We start from the raw sequence: 24,956 nt of genomic DNA, 5'->3' as shown, positions 1-24,956 counted from the left end.
TCTGTTCTAGTAAGTACTCACCACTCCTCACTATGTGAAACCCAGCTGGATTACATAAAATGGTAGAAACTGCTGATATTACATTATGAAAAATCTTTTAATGAAAAATTAATTTCAAGCTATTACAAAAAACAAAGAATAAACAAATGTATTGTTTATATATGGCATCAATCCTAATGATTTACAATATAGAAGATTTCAAATATACTACGGCATCAGTGCATTTGTCCATCGGTTAGGTACATCACAGCACGTGAAAGCGGCTCAGTACAATCAGAGTGCACTTACAAGCCTCACTCTTCTCACATTACACAAAACAGGATCTAGCTTGGTATGAAGGGGAACCTTAGTGATAATGTTAACATCAGCCAGTTCCCAGTTCTCACTGTCCGGCTCTTTGTCCAGATAGAGTGGGCAGTAGTAAACTGGTAACTGAGGGGTAGTCTTTGGAGGAACATCTGTGACTTGAACATTACAGGAGTTCTTTAAATCTGAACATTCACAAGACAGTGTATCTTGAACAGTGTCTGTACTCTTGACTTGAGCCTTAATGTGAAGGAGTGGCAGTGAACATGGCCGAGGGGACAGTGTTTCCTGTAGGGCTCCTAGCTGTGTATCCCATGATGCCCCTTTCAGCTCCAGGCCACACAAATATGCAGCATCCAGAGGAAGTGAGGGAGGGTATGTGCCATCACACAGAACCTGGAGGGACGAGAACATTTTCACTTATTATCCTGAATCACTCATAAGTGTTCACAAAGTAGAAAATGAACTGTTTTCATTAACTGAGTCTCCTATTTAAAAGGTCATTTTAGTATGATTACATATAATGCTTTACCTGAAAGTGCAGAGACATGTCACTGATACATTTGCGATTTACTTTAGCAGCTTCTCTCATCACTGCCACCAGGAAGCCTCTGGCTTTTCTGAAAGCAGAGAGTCGATAGGCACCTGGTGGATCTGAAGTACTGTGGTGCCACAGATAAGCACCGAGCAACTCTGCTCTCCTCTCCAAGCGAGACAAGTCAGTGAGTTTAAGGAGGAAAGCAAAGGTCGGCGTGTATTGAAAAGGCTGTTGGAGCTGAGAGAGGAGCAAGGACACTGAATCAATGAGATCATCCCACTCAGTCTGGAGAAAGTCACGTAGTGGACTGTGAGAAACAGCTCCTGCATTTGTAGCTGTGCTGTCATTCTTGTGTGCAAGGTAACTCTTCAGAGCCTGCAATCTGTCTCTAGCATGGCTGGAGGCTGGCAATACTGCAAGCTGGTTTAGCCTGGTGTTGAAATTCCTTTCTGTTCCTAGAGGAGTGTGGGAGGCCTGCAGTAATTTGTTCAGGTTGTGGCTGTTGATCTTGATGAACTCAGTTGCCACATCAACACTGAAACCCAACAGGACAGGGTCACTCATGTTTGTTGAATCCCAAAGCCCTTGCTTCAAAACCTGCAGGAGTCTTGACAAATCTGAGGACATAAACCACAAATCAATACATTGCATTTATACAGCCAACAAATAAAACCCACACAGTGGCTTTGAAAAATTTCCTCCTCATTGCTTGGTTAAATCAATTAATGATTTATGGATGCAGTACTCATGTTGCACCTAGCTCTGTATAATGTCAAAGTATTATGTCAATACTGTTATGTCAGTGTGCTTGTATGCTATGCAACATGTTAGGATCAAGCTGTTTGGTTACCAAAGTGGCCAGAAGTGGTGACAATATTTGAAATGATGTGAGGTCCACTGTCCAAGACAGGCAACACTGTGCTGAAGCAAGTTGTAGCAACACTCTCTACCACCTCCAGATCTGCAGAGTCCATCACGTGACCACCATGCACTAGATTAACTAAGAAGGAAAGTACAACACGGTAAAGCATATAGTGACTGAATTAGTGAGACAGTTTCATCTTCTCATGCTGCCTCACCTGCTATATCTTGCAAAACCTTGGTCTTGTCATGGCAGCGACTGGCAGTGCAAATGTATGCTTCCACTAAAGCAAGCAGGTCCTCCTGACTCCTTCAAAAAGGAAATAATTCACATGCACCAGCAAAACATTGTTGAAAGCAATATGTATACATTTAGATTATACTTGGAGTCATTCTAAGCAGATGTGACAATTATCCACAGTTTACAGTATGTGTAACCATTTTCTCACCAATGATAGATTTGTCCACAGTATTTATAAGCCTGTCTCTGTAGCAAGACAGAGTGGAAGATGGCACAACGGAGGAGTAACTCCATGTTGTCGGCTGTGACATCTAGCTGTGATGGAGGCTGATTGATGGACACCATCTGTCGCACAGAACAGCTCAGCTCCTCCTTCAGGTCCCAAGGAGAGTCACAGACCAGATTCAGGGCACACATTCGCACTGCAGCTGCATAATAATAAAGATGATAACCATAATTAAAATCACAATTATTAAAAAAAAAACAGCTAAACAAAGGTTATTGTTTTTACTTTAAGCAGTAATGAAAGCATAACAGATGTACCTGGTATGAGGTGTGATGCATTTTCTTGAGTTATAAACCACAATCGGAAGTTCGGGTGAATCAGGCAGTGCTCTTCTGTGTGATACGAAGGCAGGCATACAAGTACGTAGGCAGGTAAAAGCGAAAAAAACAAGGCTGGATTCTAAGCGTTTATTAAAGTAACAAATAGTACGAATGCAATTTAAACTGGTTCTTGATGCACCACCTACCTTTTACAGGAGAGATCATATGTCCAAAGTGAGCCACTACTTCATCATCCCATTGTTCCAACACATGGCAATTGTTAAAAACCAGCCATTGGCCCTCATTAATGGCTTTATCCAGCATTGAAAGAATGAGCTCTCTATCACACTGTCCCCCAAAAGAAACTACTTTCACCTGCACCTAAAGCAGATTCATTAAGAAAACCATTAAGCACAGTATTACAGATAATTAAATGAAACAAAAAAAAATGAGTGTCTGTTGTCACCTCTTTGTCTTCTGAAACACAGCGGGCCATTTGGTGTAATAAATGAAGAGGCTGGATGCTTATCCACTTATTGTCTTTTGGATTGGGCAGTGCAAGAATGATGGGTCCCTCATGTTTGACGATATATCGTGAGAGTGCCTCTGGATTCCCAGTGTGAGGGTCCTCAGTCCCTGCTGACTTTCCAGACAGGCAGAGCTGACAGGCATTAATGTCATCAGCTATTCCCTCCAGGCAGATCGGGAGCATGGTTTTCCAGAGGAGGGCCCGCTGCAGCAAGGAGAGATGGGAGTGGGAACGACAGGGAACAGTACCTGTCACAGTAGAGGAAGGCACGTGTAGGTACTCCTGCCACTGGAGGGGGGAAGCGCAGAGCGAGGCAATCAACCCTCTGAAAGAAGGGACCTTTTCCAAGCACAGAAGCTCAGAGTGGACATGCAGGGATATCCAGCTGGGCAGAGGATTGCACGACTGTGGAACCATGTGAGAAGAGGGTTTCACTTTAGTTTCAGGATGCTCGATGTCTTTAAGGCCTCTGAGGAAGGCCAGCTTCTCAGCTTCAGAGCAAAGTTGATTGTGCTGGAGCAGAGCCAAAGATACCAGCAGCTTCAGAACCGCAGCATGGCTCTTGAAGAGACAAGGCCTGTATTGTACCAGCAGCTGGACCACCATCATATTCATGATCTCTGGTATTATGCTGCCTGGCACTTTCCCTATTGTATATGACACTAACAGCCTTTCCTTTACAGTGAAGACCTCTTGCATCACTTTGATGAAGCCATGTAGAGAAAAGAAGTAAGCAGGGGAAAGATGGGACACCGCCTGCAGTGCCTCATAGAGGGCAGCTGCCAGCTTCACTAACTGGAGGGGAACAGCCAGCAGGGACTCATGGTGCTCCTGCTCCTCACTCAGCTGCTTCATCTCAGCCTGCAGTTTCTCCATTACCTCTAGACAAACGGCCACACGAGGAGAAAAACCAGGGTCTTGCAGCAGTACAGTGTCAGATTGCAGGATGTAGTCCATCAGAGCATTCTAAGAAAAGATAGTTTTCAGTAAATAGATGCACAGCAACTATGAATAGGAAATAAGTGTGTGTGAATCAGTAACATATTCCACATGTGAAACACATGATTTTGCACCAGCTCATGTGTAGAGTGATTTAGGTGCAGTGTTTCAAAATAATTTTCCAGAAGAACTTAATCTTTGACTGATAAGCAAAGACAGAGAAATGGCAACCATAAATAGTATGTAATGGCATGTAATACCATTCTTATTAGTCAAAGAAGGCTATTTGTTCAAGAGAATAAAAGTCCATTGTAGCACAATAACTTGAGTTTACTTATTCAATAATTACTGATTACATGATGCAAAATAACCAAGACAAACTGTTAGCTTAATATGATGCTAAAAGGCTGTCTAGTCACCTTTTCTGTGATGAGTGTCTCCCGCAGCAACTGATTATAATTCTGGAATCGCAAGGTTTGATTCAGCAGTTCTTTACACTCAGACTGCAGCAGCTGTGTCAGCATCAGCTCCTGGATCTCTTCTGTGCTCAGAGAGAGGTCAACCACATGTACCCGAGCCAAGATGGATGCATGGATCTCTAAGCAATGTGAGTAAAGACATATTTTTCAGATAAGTAAAAAAGAAGCAATCTCCACAAGAGTTCACTTATTTCTTGTAGTTATCTCATGTTAGGGTCTGACTATCTTCATGTCAATTACAATTTTAACCAGTAACTAAAACAAATGCCTGTACACTTATTGTACTGAGAGCATGAATGCATAGCCTTTAATCCTGGTGCAAGACAAATGTCAGGACTGAAAATCTTAACAGAGACTACCTGTCTACAGTTGGATAGTCTCTGCTTATTATTCTTACCACTGACATGTCGTCTGACAGGCAGATGGGTGCTGAGAAAGAGGCAGAAGTCAGGGTGGACCAGCTGAGGAGGCTGCTTTTGTCCTGGGAAGCAACACTCACCAGGACATACCAATTTGTCCAAGAACTGAGGACTAGGGACTGCACGTTCCATGTGAGTAACTAGGACTTTCAAACCTTCAAAACAACAAGTCAGAGTGAGTATAAGGCTAAAAAAGACAGTATAACTTCCATGTATTTCTTTCATGTTAATTTTCTCTGGTGAAACCTTTTTCAGCAGCCTGGTCCAACTTGTCCAGCAGTACTGGATCATCCGCACAGAGCACCATCTCAAACTCTGTCTCTTTCTGAAGCTCAGCATTCTCTCCTGTAGAGCAGTTATTTAACAGCACAATTTACAATTCAGATATTATGTTGTATGAAGCCAATCGAATACAACTGTAAAAATCAAGGATATAGGTATAGGTACAGTAAAGGGAGGACTCTGGAGATTTGTACCTTCTGGTCAGACACAACAGAAGCTGTAATATACTTGAGTCATTAGTTTCTGATATGTTAGCAGGGAAAAGGTAAGCATGTTTTGTAAATGGAAGGACAGACCTGTGTTATGCCCGTTTTGACACCTTATCTCAAGATGCTGCTGAGTGTCTGTCAGTAGAGGCCAGCGCTGGACATAAGGACCTCTGTGACCCCACAGTAACAGCTTAACCACCATTCTGGCAGAAACTGTGTCCCCCAGCTGCCACTCGTTCATCCCTAATGCCTGACCCAGGGGCAGCTGCAGTCTCTCAGTGACAGGGATGGGAAAACCAAAACAGTGGATAAGTGGTGCAGTGTCAAAGTCTGTGAACAGGGAGGTTCTGGGGTCCTTAGGGTTTATGTTGATGCTTCCTGTTTGGCACAGCTCGCTCCACTTGCTCAGCAGTTCTGTGCGTATATCAGGTCCAAAAGGGCCTAAATAGGAGATGATTGCAGCCAGGATGAGGGCATCCCCTTGTACGTTTTGATTTCGTAGCTCTGCCTCCTGAAGGGGGAATAAGTTAATCAGACCATTATTTTTTATCAACTGTTGCCTGACCGGCAGTTGGTTTTCCACACAGGAGCAGTCACACAAAGCCTGGACAATTATTTAAACAACAACAGAAATAATTAGCATAAAAATAAGTACTAATTAAGTTATTAGAGTATTTGCAAAGATTTGCATTACCTGAGCAGCAGCCCTCCAGTCTCTGACAAAAATCTCCAGCTGCCCTGCTAATGTAGCCACTTCTCTTTCTGTACTCTCAGCTTTGTGCAGCTCCTGTAGTAGCTCCTCTAGGTGATTTTGTATGAACTGCTGCTGGAGCTTAGCATGCTCCAGACAATTGTATGCCTCCTTCCTAAGCTGAACGGCCAAATGTTGTTGATCTTGCACCTCTTCAGCCAGCACCTGTAACTGTTGCCTGACCAACAGTTGTTTTTGCACACAGCAGCAGTTATACATAGCCTGGACCCACTGGCACAGGGACTCACAGGCCTTACTGATCTCACGGACAGATTCTGGTCCAAAATGGGGACTGTGAACTATCTCTCCAAGCTGCTGCAGTTGTTCATTTGTCAGATCATAATGGTCCAAAAATTCCAACTCCTAATCAAGGGAGATATATTAGTAAACAGCCACTCAGATTAAAGAGAATTCAACACCCACAATGCCAAAGCAGCTGGTACATTATTACACAAACCAATGAACTATGATTGAACTCCAGCACTGTGCCAATTTGAATTTAATACTGTTTTAACTTGCAATGACACCTGCAGTCGTTGTGGCACTCAAAAGCTTGTTTCAAAACATATATATTTGTCACACACCTGGAAAAAGTTGGATTGTCCAAGAAGTTGTTTGGCACTCTCCCAGCCTGGTGGACGATTAAACAACAAACAAACAGCATCCATAATTTTCACCACTCCATCAGGTGGATCTCTGTAGTGGTGCACTTCCTCCAGGTCAGAAGGATTCAAACACTTCAGAATCCTGAGGTATGACAGGAACACAGGTTTCACCTGAGAAAAAAATAACCATATGTGAATGTAAAGTTAATTTTAATAACAGTTCTAATAAATGTTTTGAATTAATCTACAAGACGTGAGTACCCACCACTCTATATACAACCAAGCAACCTCAGATGGTCAGATGAAACAGAAGAAAATCGGTACCTGTTTTTCAGCATGCTTAATTTGCTCTTGTAGGTGGGACAGTTTGTTTTCCTCTTCTACACATTTCTCCCAGGCTTCCTCGAACCAGCTTTTCTGATCATCCACAGCTCTGAGGAGCTCTTTCTCGTGCTGCAAGAATAAGAGGAAGGGGACATGCCATTTGTGCCACTATTTAAATTACTAATTTTAACAAATGTCATAAAGTAAACATTACTGAATATTCAAATTTAAATATTTTCTGAATGCTCATACATTAACATTATTTCTTCTTTCAAAACAAACTGCTTAAGAATAACTATTCCTTGTTGTGCAATATGTTTTTCAACTTCCAAAGCCTCTGAAATACACTAAATACATTGTTACAAGGTTGTTTAAATACTGTGAAAAATTATCTTTTTAGGGAGATGTAATGATCCCACTGAAATGGCAAATGCTAAATTGCTCTATGTTACCTGCTGTGTCTCAGAAACCGTATTTTGCAGTCTTAATAAAATCTGCTTATACTGTGTAGCTGTGTTGTTCAGGACATCCAAATGAGACAAAACAGTAGACAGTCTGAAAATGAAAATGATACTATTGTTGACAAGCATCTGTATTTCTGTTCATGCCAAATATTACTTAGATCTGCACAATCTACTGCAATGGTTACTGTGCCTAATTTGTAATGTAGTTGTGTCAGATAGTGTTTAGCTTGTGGTGCATCTGTGTTTGACAGCATCATAATTTACACTGTAACTGTCTGAGTTTGTTGTAGCTACGGTATATTGTAACTTCATTAGATAAAACTAGCTCACAGACATCTCATTATAAATGTGCTGGTACATGTGTGGCAGGACGTTAAACAAAGCAGGCACAGGTAGAAATGGAAAAGGTAGAAAAGAAACAGATTTTACACAAGAGGTTTAACAACAACTACCTGTTGGTTTTGCTCTGGCATTCCTTGTGCAGGTGGCTGAAGAGATAACCAAACTGGGCAATGAACCCCATATAAGTTTGAGGAGTGAAAGGTTGCGCTGTCAGAAGGATAGATGCATACTGACATGCAGACTGATGCATTCCTGCCATAGCCACAGACAGGCTGACCTCTGAGCCTTCTTGAGCTACTTAATTTAAAATTAAAAAAGAAAGAAGAAAAAAATGATATGTCTTGAAATCGTTTTGAAAAATAATGTCAGTAACAAGTAATAAAAATGTGAAAATGTGTAGACTCACTTTTGTGGGGACTGGTCTTGAGGCACTGAGAAGCAACTTCCACCAAAGTCTGGCTGGACCATGGCTGATACACCTCTACACAGCAGCTGAGCCTCAGGGCCTTGGGCATTTGTGCCTTGATCACAGACAGTAAAGAAATGAATTAAGGAATGCAGCCTACTGAAGCTAACTTGTACAACTGAGCATACAAAACACTCTGGCTGAAAATCCAAATGTGGTGCACGCTGACTCCGTGACAGACAGTTTGGGTAGGCAGGGTCCTGAGGAGGGGCCAGAGACCACCAGAGCCAAGAACCATCTCCATTGCACCCTGTTCCTGTGCTCAAGTCACAGGTTGTTGCCTCGAATAGTTGCACATTGACTGCTTTGACACCTTACTGTTTGCTGACATAGTTTACATATTGCTTGAATGTATACATCAAAATTGAGGTGTACATTTTTTTTTCTTATATTGAAATGAACCGGAAAGTTTCTGTTTTGTAATACAGGCACAAAATTTGAATGAAACATATTGTAATTTACTAAAAATACTCACAATCCAATGTTGAGTTTCATTGTTTGGAGGCATTTCACTGTAGCGTGACACGGTGAAAGGCATCAGCAGAAACACATGAACATTTCTGTGGACTTGGCTCAAGGTCCTTTGTGAAAAGAAACAGACCAAACATGGCTTACAATGTTAAAACATTAGATTTTCTATAAAAATACTGTAAGTCAACATCTCTTCCTCTGGTCCATTCTTGTGAATGATTTTACACCATCATTATCACCATACCAACAGCATTAGTGCAATATAACTGAATGTTATCAGTGATGATTGCCAGCATCACATACAAGTACATTAGCATGGCATGTATTCGTCAATAAATTGCTAATAGGCAGTGAATTCACTAAATGTATTTCTAGTTCTAATTATTAAATAAAATGACAGGGTTGAGTGGCAAAAAAACTACCAGTTCTAGCTTGAGCAGAAATAGATCAGTTAGGTTTTCCTCTTACTTCTCAAACATCCAAATGTCCATGACATATTTTCTTGAGTTATTCATCGTAGTCACTCTGGAAACTTGGTTCCTCAGTTCATCCTCTGTGTACAGCGGTGGATAGGCTCTGTGGGCCATCGCTAATAGTAATTCTTCTCTGACAGGATGACTGATTTCCTCATGGACCAGTATGATGACCTTAACTCCATCCTCTCTAGTTTGATTCCCAGCTTGTTTCAGGATTTCGTGCAACTTATTCTCGTTACCAGAGTGTACCTCTATCAACTGATAGCCTGTCAGGTAAGCAGCTAAACGCACAGTGGTTTTACGGCCTGTTCCTCTGTCTGACGCAATTAGTAGTCCGTGACCTCCAGGTAAGAGTAAAGCTCTGAGGATATGTAACAGCTGACACACCCCTTGTCTGTGTACCATGCATTTAGCAGTAATGTTGCGACCTTCATCAGCCTTCTGTGCTTCATCTTCGTCTTTTCTATCCATAACTGAACAAAGTTTTTGCAGCAGTACATCAAGTTCTTGTGCTTGATAAGAAAAGCTGCACCTGAATTTTTGTTGCAGATTCAGAGACTTCAGGGCCTCAGAGAACTCAGGACCATAAACAAGTCTAGTTATTATGTCTTCCATATGCTGAAGAATCTGGGGTTCCAGAGGGTGACTTTGTAAGCTTGCCTCTTCTGCGCAAATGTTTTCAGACAGACAGAAACGTTCAGTCAATGTAGAGCCTTCCTTCAGTTCTGACTGCAGATGAAGCAGATTTAGAATATCTGGATTCTGATGTATTGGTTGACACATGCCAGCTGTATCCATAGCAGGGCTTGTGCCAGCAGTTGAGCCATCTAGACTGTCAGGGTGGGCTTCATCACTCAATTTATTTCCATAGTGTGTTGCTGCTGTCTTGGCTATGAGTGACACAAGAGTTTTTCTTTCATCCTCTGTGCATAACCTATCACTGAAAGTACGCATGCACTCATGCATCCAGAGATGTACAATGTTAAGAACTGATGCTAAATGCCTTGACAGAACAGGAGGAGAGCCTGGCTGAGAATTTTCCATTCTCTGGATGGCCCCTGTGTTTGAGATGTTAGACTGCCACAGACACATTCCCTGAAACACCTTCTCAAGGTCATGATGGGAGAATATGAAATGGGGCCTCTGCAGAGTGGTCTGAAATTGGTCACATACTGCATGATACAGATGTTTAGTGGCAGTGATGATACAATACGACATATCGTCACCACAGTGCTTTAGTGGTAATTCTTTCATCCACATTTTTAGCGAGGGAGAATGGATAGACAAAATAACTTCCAGAGATAGGCTAGGGAGCACAAAGATGGAGAACAGGCGTGAGAGGCGTGGAGATATCACACTGCTGTGGGAATTACCCAATCCAGAGACACAACATGTAGCCATGTAGCTGATGGTTGCAGAGCTCAATAACTTGAAATGGTAGGTGTCAAATATTAGAATCTCCCCCCTGGAAATACTCTGTCGTAGTGTCTCTAGTGCCATTGATGCTTCCCCGAAGACATCTATCAACAGGAATGATAGACATATTGACCTTATACAGCTTCACACAGTGCAAAATCTAATTAAAATGGATTTACATCATGCTACAGTTTCTTACTCACCACGGGGGGCTTCATGTAAATCATCCACAAACAGAAGCAGACATGGCTGTTTTGTAATGGAGCCCATAGTATCTTTGCAGTTCTTCTGGCAGCTGATGCTATTCAGTATAACACGCAGGTCTCTGGGGCTCAGTAGTGGACTGGCTGGTAGACTAATGTGTGGCTTGTCAAAAGTCAGCAAGGTTTTGCACAGAGTGGTTTTTCCAGAACCAGGCTCTCCTGCGAGCAGTACTGGCTGGTTTGCCTCCAACATCAGATTCAGGAGATATGTGTATTTCTCATGCTATGTAAATACATTCAAGATATTTGTAAGTTGAAATATTCAAATGTGATGATTACCATATTTAAGGTATCTTTATTGTACTAATACAATTAATATTCAGGACAAACCTTGGGAATGATGGACTTGGTCAACAGCGTGTTCTTGGGACACATCCTACTATTGATGCTAAAAAAGTGGTCAAATACACTTTGTTCTTCCGGAACTACAATTTTGTACCTGCAAGTAAACAGTACTTGGCGAACTAACAATTCAAAGTGTGGCCAGTGGCTAAACAAAACAAACAAAAAAACAGAAGCATAGGAAGAACAGTGGACACATTAGTATTGACAAGTATATAATAATGCTGAATATTTGTTCTCATAATACAGCATGTGATCACAAAAAAGGTTTCATAAAGCTTCTCTTACCAAGAATGCAGATGTCCACCAAATCCCCAAATATAAGCCACAAGAAAAAGATTTCTTGTAAGCTGATCTTCTTTGCTTTGGGTATCTGTGCCAGGTGTATCAGATCCATTTAGAGGTTTATCTGGTAGGAGAGTGATACAGTCTTAATAAAAGGAGCATAACTACACTACTGTTAAAGTCTATGAGTAATGATATTGCATATGTTTGAATATTATATGGAAATATTATACCTTTTTTGTCCATTTGCAGCATTGCGTCAGATTTTTCCACTTCCTTCCCAAAATGTTGCAAAAGGGCATGAAGGATTCTGACAAATGACATGATTTCTTGCAGTCCATATGTGGAGCTTTTACAAGATTCTCTTCCAGTATGGATTGCAGAGTTAAAAGCTTTTTGCCCAAGGAAACTAATTGTGCTGGAGAAAAGATCTTCAGCCAGACTGTTCCACATTCTCACAATTCCTTGACTGAGTTTGTGTTTGACAGAGAGAGCACCCAGTTCACTCTTCCAGATGGACTTCCACAGATCAGTACCTGTGAAATAAACAAGGCTGCAGCGGGTCACTGTGGAGGGGCTTGCATCCTGTAGGTCTGTGATCTCCATGAGTAGTTTCAGGTGTGATTGAGATAGCAACGTTTCACCTGATGACAGACACAGAAATGGATCCTGAGAATTGCACAATGTGGTCAAGTAATCTAACCAGCCAGGCTTCCCCACGGGCTCTCCATCCATTATCAGCCACTTCACTACTGGTGTCTTATCACTTTCATTCTTCTTTTTGCAGATTTCAGATGTGCGCTCACGTCGTTCTACATCTCTCAGCACCTTTGCAAAAGCTCCATCTTGCCATCCTGTCTTTTCACAGAAGCAGCCAAAGATCTCTTCATGGGACATGGCATTGGGAAATAAGACCAAAGTGTCGACAGAGCTCCAGTTTGAAGCAGAGATATGTGGATCTGCCTGTGGAGTATCTCTTTTAATCACTCTGTCCTTTTCACAGACATATTTCTCTGCCTTGGCAGCCAGAGTATTTAATGCTTCAGCTAGAACACTGTAACAGGTTGTCTTTCCACTACCTGAGGGGCCTATGAGCATAACTGCCTTAGAGAATTGCAAGGTCTGGTAAAGTGTAATAGCACTGCAAGTTATGTTAGTGTCACAATGAAACTGCTTTTGTTGTAATTCTTCTGTAACTGCATCTTGAAGTTGGTTCTTTTCTGCTTCTTCAATATAATGTTGAAAAAGGGGAAACTGAGATGCTATAGGGAATGTGTCCCTAAAAAAGGTGTAGAACTGTGAGGCTTTCATGTGCACAGGAATCAAGACAGACAAAACTGCTTTAACAATAGCTGTCTCTTCCAGTAAACTCCACATAACTGACAAACGAGAACTGCGTAGCTTGGAAAACTTTTCAGTTTCTTTTCTATCCTTCTCAGAAAGTTGAACAGGCATATTTTGTGAAGTCATAAGATCAGTGTGTGAAATTGCTCGTTGTTTTACATTTTGTTTTAAGTGTAATTCAGACGCACAGATGATCTTTTGCAAGACACCAAGAAAGCAGCTCTTATCAGTGAAAAGATCAGGAAGACAGTGGAAATCTTTGGCCAGGCTCATAAGGGACACCAGACGCTGACTTAAAGACATGGCCTCTGAGAAACCAACAGAAGTCAGCATTACTTCTGCAATAATCCTGTAATCTGGATGCATTAAGGCAACAGGTCTGGCTGCAAATCGGAGACTCTCTGGAATCTTGGATGAACGCCCGTTTGATGAGATGGCAACACATCCGTAGTTGAGGCTGGCAGAAATGCTTTTCCCTTCAAGCACCATATGGCACTCTGGATTAACCATGTTTGTGCAACCTGTGACCCTGTCATCAGTTTTGTCCTCTGGCTCCTCATTCGGTCTCTGATTCTGATTTCTTCTTAATTCGGAGAAGGATTGCTGTATGTCTACTAGCTGCTGTCCCAGGAAAGACAGGACACCCTGTGTTAATAAGTCCACAGAGTCGAGCAGAAGCCATGCTCCTGTTTGCAGTGCACCTAGCAACATCTGCTTAATAACACCGGGTCCCATGCTTGGATAACACTGTACAATGACAACCTGTCGTCCCAGTGCTTTTCCTAACTGTCCCACAACTTTTTTCTTTCCAGACATAGATGGTCCACTCACAAACCCACATTTGTAGCTTGCCAGAGCAAGAAGAGTCCCCAGCCTTGCCTGATCTGTGGAAGGAGTGTGCACCATCACCCATTCTTCTGGACCAGAATATTCAAAGCCATATTGGAAGTGATGGCCCAAAACATCCACGTAACAAGTTGGGTCATCTCTGCCTTTCTGATCTTCTGAGTTTACGTGATACTTCATCACACTAAGCCACTCAAAAGATGATTCCAGCACACACGGTAACTCCATGAGTTGAGATAGTTGCTGCGTGTGATTCATTGTAAGCTGCACTAAAGCACGCCGGCACATCATTGTGTACCTGGAAACTAGAGATCCACTTTCACACCCTGTGACTGCATCTCTTATAGACTGGCCAAGGTTTCTCAGTTTTGCAGAGCTGTTTGCCTTTATGTTGCTCAGCTTCACAGGATTTGATTGTTGGAATGATTGTTGAACAGCATGGCACCATACTGCCTCCTCAACCACCAGCAGGCACTGAAGAGGATATTCAGAGATCAGATCTAGCACACGTTGAACATTTTTTAACCTGTCAGCACAGTGGAGTGGGATGTCCTCAACATTCTTGTCACGGGGCAAATCTTGACTGGATGGTTCAAGCTGGTTTCGCACAAGAGCACATTGTTTCATTAGTTGCATCATGGTCAACTTAAATTGTTTCTCAAAGACATTAAGCCAAACCAAGGCATCAAGATTTGGTTCCAAAGGAGACTGAAAGGTAATGTGTTCGTTGAGGCTGCCAAAGATCCCGAGCACCTTCATCTGCCTGTGGCTTTCAGAGGTACTAAGAGCCCCGCAGCTCTTTACATCTCTAGATGGTATTTCACAGTCCACTTCAACCCTGCATACCCCTTTAAAGCATTTGCGTACAAATGGCTGCAGTGTAAAAGGCGTTGAGTGAAAAGACAGTAGCTTCATCACTTCCATGTCACTCAAGAACCAGAGTCTTAAATACTGTACACGGATGGCTTCAAGGCAATCTGACATCTGATTGGAAATTGTTTCCATTGTAGACAAACCATCAGAGAGAACCTGGCAAAGGCTATGACCATGAAATCTGATACTTGTCTTGTCAAAGTGTAACACATGAGGGTCAGTTGATATAGAAACCATCATTTCCTTAAATGTCTCATCAGCTGGCAGGAAGCACTTCAGCTATAAAATAAAATACAAAAAATAAATAAATAAATAAATAAATAATATGAATCTAACCTATAAGCTTACATCAAACTTCCTTCATGGAAAGTTTCAAACATTAAAAAAAAAAAGATATTTGATTTGTGAAAGCACAGGGACTTACCAAATCCACTCTTTGATCGCCAAAGGATGTGTCACCAAACACCTTTGTCAGAAAGGCCCACAACTGCTGATATCTTTCAAATAACTCAAGCAGATTCCCTATAAATATTTTAAAAAAACAAAAAATAATGCATTATATTTTTAGAAGTCTGCTCAATTTGTTTCAGTGCTTAGATGCTGCATATTATATATTTTTTAAACTACTTGCTTGATTATTGCCTTACTAAGTTTTTGTAGTGACTCAATCCAATCCTCTAACTGCAGCCTGAAATCAGTACTGTGTGGGGACTTCAGTATGGTGGACAGAGTCATCAAATCATTCTCTGTCTCAAAGAGGAGTGTTTCTAGACCTGAATGGGAGAAATCAAGGCAAATCCCAACAACTCATGAGAAGAACATTTCTTTTTTAACCTAATGGAGGAGCCAAAGAAGCAATTCAACAGCCACGATCAGTGGCTATAAAAAAAAGACTGCATCTTTATAATCAATTTGCTTGTTATTTAGTCTTACCAGTTACAATTAATCTAGAATCGTTACAGGAGTTTTGACTGGCAGTTTGAACATTTGAAACAACGCCTTCTGTGGGCTTCTCTTTCTCTGGTAATCCATTCTGTGGTTTACAGTGCTGCCAAACAGGGAGAGTGAATTCATCCAGCTGGAAGAGTCTGTCTTCCCATCCCTTACGAAGCTTTTGGAAGGTCTGCTCCATGTTACACTCTATTTGTGCATCCCTGCATATCTGACAGAGTAAAAGGTAGTGTAAATGTCCCACACAGTTATTTATTTAGCCTGTATTCACAAGCAAATGTTTCAGCATACAATGTGCCTACTGTTTCCATTTAGTAGCACTGCCATGACTTGCTCTAGATATAACTTCTCTCTTGCACTCACTTTGTTGATCAGTTCCCCATGAGTTTCAAATTGCCGAGACATGAGATCAGCAACAGTCACCTTGTTCTCAGGGACATACAGCAGGCCCATGTCTGCAAGATACACAACATTTTGACCACATTACTTATGTGCTCTAGTTCAAAAAGCATGTATGTGGCTCAGTCTGAGCACAGTCCCAACCTTGGAAAATAGCTCTCCAGTGTTTATCTTTAAGTGTGGGACTCTGCAGCTTGGCCAGAAGTTCAAGCTGATGGTTTAAGCTCTCCAGGACTTCTAAAGTCTCTTGCAGCACTGCATCATGGATGGGTATGATATTTGTCAAACATTGAACTTGTTGCTTCCACATGGAAATTTTCCCCTGATCTTGTGACACCACCACCTGAAAGGTACACACAAGGTAACTGTCTTTTGGCTCATATCACATGGGCAAGATTGACACACAGGTTCAAAAACAGTAAATATAATCTGTGTACACTATGTATTAATTATGGAGTAGCCTGTGCTTGTCAGTACCAAAGTATTAGACTGCACTTTTATCCCAAAGAAATGAAAGAAGGCACTCCATTAAGAGATAAGCACATTCAATTTTGTACAAATAGTATAAAATGTTTATTGCAAGTAATTTCCTTGATGACAAACACATTTTATGATGTTATCATTGAGCAAAAAAAAAAGATTGATGTGAGATGTTACCTCACTGAAAAGCAGCTGTTTCCATTCTTCCAACCATGTAGTATACACAGCTTTCAGCTCCCACAACTCTTTACGGGCTGTGACCTTCTGAACATCTGTAGTCAGAATGGTCAAATCCATAGTATGTTCTAATAGGAGACATTAAAACAGTTTGAATAAAATTTTTTGTAAATACATAACTTTTTCATTTTTCCCCAAAACAATAAATATCTCTTCTTTTGTTATTAGCCTTTTTTCATGTTGTTAACGTTCCATTTTTTAATCTACAAGTAACCAAACCTAAAACTATTCCAGTTCAAAAAGTAACATCTCAAAATAATTTACAGAAACTATACCAAAGCAACCCACCTTGTAAGTTTTGACTGTTAGTATTAAGTTGTTCCAGCTTTGCACTCAAAGTGTGCAAATGTGCACACATGCAGTTCAGTTTAGAGGCCATCTCTTTAGCATTCTGGTTGGAGTCAAGGAAGGGTCCAGATGTAGCATCTGAGACTATATTTTTAATGTCACTGACCAAAAATGAGAACATTGTGTCCAGTTCTTTAGCTGCTGAAGAATGACGGTGGCAAACAAGGTCATCTGCTTGCTTAAACACTGAATTGAAGCAATTCCACAGGCCCAGCATCTAAAGATAGAACACAAATAGAAGCACAGACAATGCAAAAAACAGACTCGTATAGTTGAGGTGTCCAAATACAGTTTGGTTATTTATGGCCTGCCTATACCTTTTCTTCCAAACTCAGTTCCTGCACTGTCAGCTTCCTATAGTTCATGCACACGGTGCTATGGAGGGAGTGAATGTACTCCATGCGTTTCTGGATGTCAGCCAATACTTGTGCAGATTTCCTCACCTGCAGACAAAACAACAATATTGTTTTTTGAACAGCTGTTTTTTCCCAGTTTATCATGCCTCAGTGAATTATGTTTGACTAGTAATTTAAAATATACAACATACATTATCCTCCATCCCAAAAGTCTCAGGGGCCAAAGAAATGTACCTTCAAATGTCAGTGTTTTCTGCACAGTGCTTATGGTGTTTCATGAACCTTGAGCAGTAACATTCTAGTCATTATAGGCTGGATAAACAATTTTGGTGACAACTAGATGAAACATATCCAAACCATAACCTCTCATAACTCATTATCGTGAAATTTCCCTGAAGTACTTAATATTGGCAATTCTAAAAGTTTATACTTGGGTTCTGTAGTAATGCACCATCAAACAAAAGCACTGTAGACCTTAATGCACTGACAATCACCTGATTATTCTCGGCTAATGGAATCTAAATTCAGAACACATTTGCAGAGGCAGAGGCTTTGAGATAAATAATTCAGTTCAAGTGAATGTGTGACCACAAGAGGGGCCTCAAGACGATCTGAATGTTCCACCCTCCTAGTTAAGGCAAACACAAAAGCTAGGGGATTATGTTGCATCGACAGTTATCTATTTCTCTTCTACACATTATGTTTTTCTTCTTTTATACTATATTTCCCATGCAAATATGTCACCCTATGGCGTTTCTGTACCGTAAGAGCAAATTTTAAGAAGTCATGTAAGTCCTGCAGTTCTGTCTTGAATTCAGCAGAAGTTCTCTCCAAATCTGATACGACGCTCTCTGAGTGCAGCTTGATCTGCTCAACCAGCTGCTGTAGCACTTCCTCCTCAATGGAACTCAGCTGTCGCCCTGGAGAAACAAAGGCACAGAGGACCAGAGCATCTATCATTACAACATAAAATAAATAACATATCTCAAAGTCTACAGATCACACAGGAAATTTACAATTTTACAAAAACAGGGAACAATAGCTCCTTATTTCTTCTTGGTATGGGATAATGCTGTTTTAATCAGTTAAAAGTTATTAAAAATGAATCTTTTACAGTCTTCAGGTTAAACTGGATGCAAGATTTTACTTTCATACAACTAATACAAACCTAGAGTTTCCTTTGTGCAGGTGCAGTCAACAATGAATAGTTGGTTGGAGGTAGAGAGTGATGAGTCAACTGTGTTGATTCTCTCAGTCCAGTTGCGCACCTTCTTAATGAGCTCCTCATATAATAAAGCAGGTTGACCGCTCATGGATTCCAAAGAGGCTCGACTCCACTCACTAACAAACAAACGAATGTCCACCAACCATGCATAGCTCGCACACAGCTGCTGGATTTCTAGTTCAGCTTCCTATCCAGAGAACAGTAAGAGTTACTGCAGCCAAACAGACTAGTGTCCAAATTCTGTGAAACAATTACTAATTATGCGTTAACACTGAGTAGTATTTGATTTGAAAGCATCAGCCTCACCTGCATGGTCTTGACCTGCACTTTCTCAACTTGTTTTGTAACATCATTGGTGCTGATCTGCCACTCTATTTGTGTTTTGGACAGAGGATAGTAGCACCCATGCACCATGTTGCCCTGCACCATTTGAAAAGACTCTTTAGGTAGCACAGCTGACTTCTCTTTGAGCCGTCCACCAGTCATCCAATCACTGTTTATCTCTCCTAGGAATAGAACAATAAATGTCTTTGAAAGAAACAGTAATTGACAAAAATATAATTAATCAGATTGTGGCACCATTGTTTTCTCAGACGACACTGATCCCTGGAGCAACCCAGAAACCCCAAAGGGTCACTCACATTTTCACATGAATACTGTGAGCTTACATCAGCAGAATTTCAAATGAACTGAAACCAGAGCAGCAGAATGTAAAGACCAGCAACAACTTCAGAGCAAATGATCCTACCTGTAGTTGCAGAATGTTGGATCCAGCTGGAGTCTGAGGGTAAATCCTGGGCAGAAGTGAACCCACTGTTGGTTATCTCCAGGAAGAATCCACAATTATCACACATCTACTAGGGATGAAAGGTGAGTGTGATGACTGAATGAATAAATGGAATAACTATATTAAATATGACATAATATTAATTCTACTTGTTGGATTTTTTTACTGATACCGTGGAGCAATTTAATATCATTCATATTAGCATATCTAAGCCATTACAACTGTGCAAAGGAACCTTTGGGAGATATCAATACTTAACTTTTGCCCTTCACATTTCACAAGTGCTTATAAAATACTTTTCATGGATTGCGCACATTATGAACCACACAGATGAAATATTACATTCTAATGTATACTCACCAAGTCCATTTGACACAAATATGAGGCACATTTCCAATGACACTATGTGCTACTGAAAAATATTCTGTGCTGTAAGTGCTGTTGTATTTGCAACTTTGGAAATGTATCAGTTACCTGAACAATGGAGTTGTTAACACTCAGGAGTGCTTCACGCACTGTTTCTTGGAACAGATGTATTGGTGGGTTCAAAGTCAGCTGACTATTGGCACTGAAACACAGCTCAGTGTGGAAGAGACCGTGCTGAAATTTCCTCCTCTGTCAAACAAAAATGATTCAGTAAAATTTATTTCTTAAACATAAATTAGGTTATTGTCGATTAGCTTAATCTGATGCTCCTTCAATTACTTTGTATTCATATTAATTCTAGTTATATTCTAGAGAATGTTGCAACAATCTGAAAATACTTTGTGGTAAAGACCAAACTGACAAGGCTTCTATGCTTTAAATGAACATATTTCAAGCAGATAGGCCTGTATGGCTGTAGAACACTGCTGCAGAAGTGAAGTAAAAGAATTTTCTTGACACCTTCAAAACACTGAGAAAAGAAATGGCATCTTGTTGGATGATTGTTACGACACTCTGAATAATCATTCGATGGATGAGTGCTGCAAAATTTCCTAGTTTCTGCAAGATGCCTTTAGACCGGACCAACTCTTTCTTCAGCTCGTGCTGGCGAGCCAGACGCAGGTGAATTGGTTCCGAGCGTCTATTTGGCCTCTGAGCAAATTTCATGTGCAGCTGCAACTCCTGGTGCGTCTTATAGCTGTCTTCTTTCACCTGAGGATAGAAAAGCATCATTAGAGATTGTTCCAAGAAATGTCCTTTTTGTTAAATTATACTCATTAAAAAGAAATGTCATGCTCTCAGGTAATAATTGCTTAATGATATTCTATATATGTACAAGTTTATTGGTCGTTATGGTTATATTAAAAACAAAGAAGTACCGTGTTTAGAATGAAAGTGTGACACTGTGATAACTTCTGCAAAACCTGCAGACACTCTTGATGGTTGATTATCAGCACATCCTTGAACTCCAGCAATGTGTAGGTTTTAGAGTCATTCAGAAGCATCCAGTGTGTCCCTTTTAGTTCTTCAATTACTCTATAAAAGAGAAGAGTGAAGCAAAACAACTTTCCCACACTTTAAGTTAAAGGTCAGATCCAGAAATGTAAAGCTACTGTCTGATAGTTTCTTTAAGTATAACATCACTTCTAAGAGCCATTGCTCAGGTATTCTAGTATTGTAGCTGGGGTTTGCTCTAACTCACCTGGTGAACAGATGAAGAGCATTTCTGAACTGAGGCACAGCTATAAGAAGCATTTCCTCCAGATGTTTACATTTGTGCTGAAAGGAGGTCTTCCGCACATTTCTATGCCACCTGGCACAAAAAAGAGACATAATGCTTTTAAATTGGTAAGTTTAAGAAATCAGGAAGAAAGATGGAACGTAACTGGTGAGAAAGACAAAAACACAGCTAAATGGATTACCAGGAGAAAGCTTTCCGCAGTCTGAAGTCCCTGAAAAGGGGAATTTTCTGCAGAGCTGTCCACAACATGTACTCTCTGTACCACTCCGCCAGACTGACAAGTCCACCATAACCCGTCTCTGTCACATGTATTACAGTTTTAGGCGAGAAGATATAGTGCTCTGAACCAGCATCACTGGAATGGACCACTCGCAGGTCATACGGTCTGTGAACACGGAGGACACGGGCTTGTCAATTTATAGCTTAACTGATGGACTCCAGCAGAAAGATAATACACATGAGAAGATCTATAAAACTGTTAAACGAGGCGGTAGTAATTATCCTTTTCCAGTTGTACCTGTAAGCATTCCCATCTGCTTCTTTCAGATAATAAAGCTGCAAGTCTCCAGGGTCTCTTTTCTGGGTAAAGATTTGAACAACCTCAGTGCCAGTAAGAGGAAATTTATTTGGTCTGGTTGCTTTCCCATCTTCCACAGTCATTCTCTTTTTATCCTTGCATATTGTGACTTTTACAGTTTTATCTTTATCTGTAAGACTGAAACAAGAAAAAAATTGCATAAACAACAGATAAATTTATTTAGGATTCAAATAGCGTGAGGAGTAAATGTTGACAGCTAAAATTACAGTCTGACAGAGTTTCTATAATCTCTGGGGATAAAATCATGCAAGAGAAATGCAATATTTTTTTCGAGCAGACATCGTGTGAAGATCAAGACACACCTACTGCATATTTTCATCATGCTCATTTCAGAAACAACACTCACAAGCAAAGCTTTGAAGGTTGCATACAACAGAATGTGTGAACTAAGCCTGAATGAAATCAAACCTAATAATCCGTATTATTGTTATTATTACTATTATTGATTTTCCTCTTCTTCTTCTTCTTCTTATTATTATTATTATTGCCATGTACCTCTGTCCTTCTGTCCATTTTGTGTGACCTTTCCCTGGTCCTACCGGGGCTCTGAGAGGAGGTAGCTCCACCGCTGACAGAGGTCTGTCAGAGGAGACATTTCTGAGAAGGGAGCTAGGACTAAACAGATGCCTGGCTGCAGATGACAGACAAGATGGATCCGGGCATAGAGGTGGTAATGTTACTTCAGGAGAGTGGGCCTTTTTCTTAACTTTAGATCCAGGCCTTGGAATGCCTTTACTGGCGTTCTGAGAAGATCCATCCTGGAACTTTTCCTTTGCAGGGGCAGCAGACATGGTGCTGATGTCTCCATAAACACCATCAGCACGTCTGGGTCATCACAAAACGTGAACTGCCAGTCTACCTGAGGACTAACTCTGGAGTTTCTGGTAGGAAAAATACACATAAGTTCATTTAGCCTGAATCACCACCAGTATTTACATTACACTAAACGTCTGCAGTGAATAACTGAAGATGGATCTAAATGAGGATTCCATCATGATAATGTTCCAATGCATTTTATTGACATTAAGAAGACGCTGTGTGGAAATTAAAATAAGAAAAAGTTTTCGTCTACGTGTGCTTCCAATCATAGGCTATTTCTGCAAATGAGAAATGTCAGTAAATGTGTGTATATCATCACTGGTTTTCAGATTTAACCAGTCAGAGTGAGGTAACGTTAACAGGGAGGCCGGTGCAGATAAGCATTTATCAACAATACGTTTTACAAAACATGGGACTAAAAACACCAGTTTGGCTTGTTTTGAGTGTATAAAATACACGATGCTTAACGTTATGTTTAATTAAATAACGTCTAAGCATTTTCGTTTTAAGTAACGTTAGCTTGCTGAACCTGCAATTAGCAAGTGTTACGTTAGCGAGTTAAGCTAAACTAATGGCTAAAGTTAAAGACACTTACCGACACCTGCTCTTAATACAGCCGAAATGTAGGTACCGGGAGAATTAGAAAACACACAGCGGGAGTTCTAAAGCTAAACAAGTAGTTGTTTTACAAGACTGACTAGTTAACTAGGTGAGAAACACACTAACTTGGTGAACTTTCTTACCTTGGCTGTGAAGAAGTTGTCAGCGCAACCACGGCGACGGCTCGTTGCCATGGTAACTCCCAGTAACTCCAGTGTGTGTGCAGAGCTGGTCGGTCTGCTGCTGAAGGTCGAGTATGCACAGTTTAAACTGCTCCCAGCCTTTAACCTGACAGCTTTTTTTATTATTATTTTTTATCTCTAGTACTTCAGTGGACAACACAAAGCTAATTCCAGTTCATTTTTATGTTCCTCCATTGTGGTTGTAGTAAAAATGTGTCGCTACAGTGACAGCAGCTCCTTCACAAACACAAGTTGTTTATGGTTTATAGCTGTCTGTTTTGTTTTTTGTTGTTGTTTTTTTTTTTAAAGATGAAGACATCAGTCTTCATTGTAGCATATTTAGGTGCAGATGTGATGCTAAAAATATGAACATCTTAACATCTGCCAACTGTTCACAGATAAGACTGATCAATTAATTACAGAGCAGAACTGAGTCATCATTAATGTTTTCAGTACAACCTGTGTGCTTTTTCTACACAAAATGTCTGCTGAGACAAAGGCTTTCATTCCGTCTTTGTCAAAGCATATAAAAAAAATTCACAAGTGGTATTAAAACATTAAAGTATCTCTCCAGTCATTGATCAAATCCCTACATACCCATTTCTGTGTATCAAAGTTACATGTTAAATAAAAGTTTTTTTCCATGAATATAACCCATTCATGCCTTAAAACACTTTGATATCATTAAAAGGTGTGTGATTAAGTTGTCTGCGACTCAACACACATCAAGGTAACACATTAAGACAGTTATCTTGAATATGACATATGAATGGTGCGAAAGCTATATCTCTAATTACAATGGTCACCAGGCCAAACTGCAAACTGCTTGTTTGGAATCAATCGTCAAATCGGATATAAAAATAAATAGATAAATAAAAATTAGTAGCTTTAGCCTCAAAATAAGGTTTAAAAAGTGATTAAAAAGTGATTTTCCCAACAGGTTATTCTTCTATTATGCAGAAGGACAGTTTTATGATGCCACACTTGCATCGGACATCTTTGGCAGTATGGAATTCTCACACAGATTTCTATTCTGGATTCTTGTTGTGGTGAGTCTCTACCTTATAAAGTATCTGGTGTTATCAGAATGCCTTTTTTTGTATTTTGTATGTGATTGCATGTGATGAATGACCCCCATAACCATAACTAATTCACGTATTACTCATAAAACTGGTGTAAAAATGCCTGAAGTTCTATGCTGTTTAACTCAATCCGATATCACATAGCTTGAAATGGCTAGGATGCAACTCTACACCGTTGCCTTCCCCGCTGAATCTTACACAAACCTCCCTACTTACTGCAGCTAGAGCACACTAGCTCTACAATGACACTGTTCAAACACAGTAAAACTACTCTATGTTACACGATGGCGAGTCAATTCAAAGTGGAAATCATCAGCCATAGAGTTGGCTGCTGTTTTACTCGCTATGTGTCTTCTAGCATATAAAAAAACCCCAAATGATTGATTTTTACCGTGCCACACACACAAACCAGGAATACACAGTGTTTTTCGTGCCATGGCATGTCAAAATGTCTGTCAGCACTGAACCATCAAAAAGGTTTCAGGAAGGAAACTCTTCTGCTGCATGTCCAGATGACTACAGCAATGCCATCAACTCTCGATGACCTACTGTACAGTCATTTAAAGGTTCAAGAATAGTTATTGTCTGTCACATAACATATATTCAACA

At 40.5% G+C, this 24,956-nt stretch overlaps 2 protein-coding genes across 2 annotated transcripts in view; both read right to left on the bottom strand.

Annotated features, from left to right (window-relative positions):
• Window positions 1–24,956, bottom strand: part of LOC129348828 (extracellular serine/threonine protein kinase FAM20C-like) — a 37,823-nt gene that overhangs the window by 2,040 nt on the left and 10,827 nt on the right. The gene's annotated exons all lie outside the window — the stretch shown is intronic.
• On the bottom strand, window positions 79–24,936 carry LOC111588210 (dynein heavy chain domain-containing protein 1). The gene is made up of 44 exons (XM_055010352.1): window positions 23,079–24,936; window positions 22,160–22,545; window positions 21,584–21,781; window positions 21,248–21,451; window positions 21,028–21,138; window positions 20,705–20,861; window positions 20,286–20,537; window positions 19,875–20,015; window positions 19,362–19,467; window positions 18,920–19,119; window positions 18,557–18,800; window positions 18,151–18,308; window positions 17,350–17,475; window positions 16,973–17,249; window positions 16,625–16,752; window positions 16,112–16,310; window positions 15,932–16,023; window positions 15,551–15,779; window positions 15,265–15,390; window positions 15,042–15,139; window positions 11,788–14,896; window positions 11,558–11,678; window positions 11,258–11,417; window positions 10,868–11,150; window positions 9,241–10,768; window positions 8,777–8,882; window positions 8,242–8,356; window positions 7,946–8,132; window positions 7,482–7,584; window positions 7,030–7,158; window positions 6,685–6,876; window positions 6,044–6,463; window positions 5,437–5,860; window positions 5,105–5,203; window positions 4,837–5,013; window positions 4,380–4,558; window positions 2,959–3,987; window positions 2,699–2,873; window positions 2,490–2,564; window positions 2,155–2,374; window positions 1,924–2,015; window positions 1,695–1,844; window positions 839–1,461; window positions 79–702 (listed from the first exon to the last, which is right to left on the bottom strand). Exons 2-44 carry the CDS (start codon window positions 22,453–22,455, stop codon window positions 274–276), a joined length of 13,467 nt encoding a protein of 4,488 aa, XP_054866327.1. The 5' UTR covers window positions 22,456–22,545; window positions 23,079–24,936; the 3' UTR covers window positions 79–273.

This window comes from Amphiprion ocellaris, chromosome 4 (assembly GCF_022539595.1).
Source record: "Amphiprion ocellaris isolate individual 3 ecotype Okinawa chromosome 4, ASM2253959v1, whole genome shotgun sequence".
In the NCBI taxonomy this organism is placed as follows: domain Eukaryota; kingdom Metazoa; phylum Chordata; class Actinopteri; family Pomacentridae; genus Amphiprion; species Amphiprion ocellaris.
The sequence above is the reverse complement of the archived record's forward strand: the minus strand, read 5'-3'. Positions and strand labels throughout refer to the sequence as shown.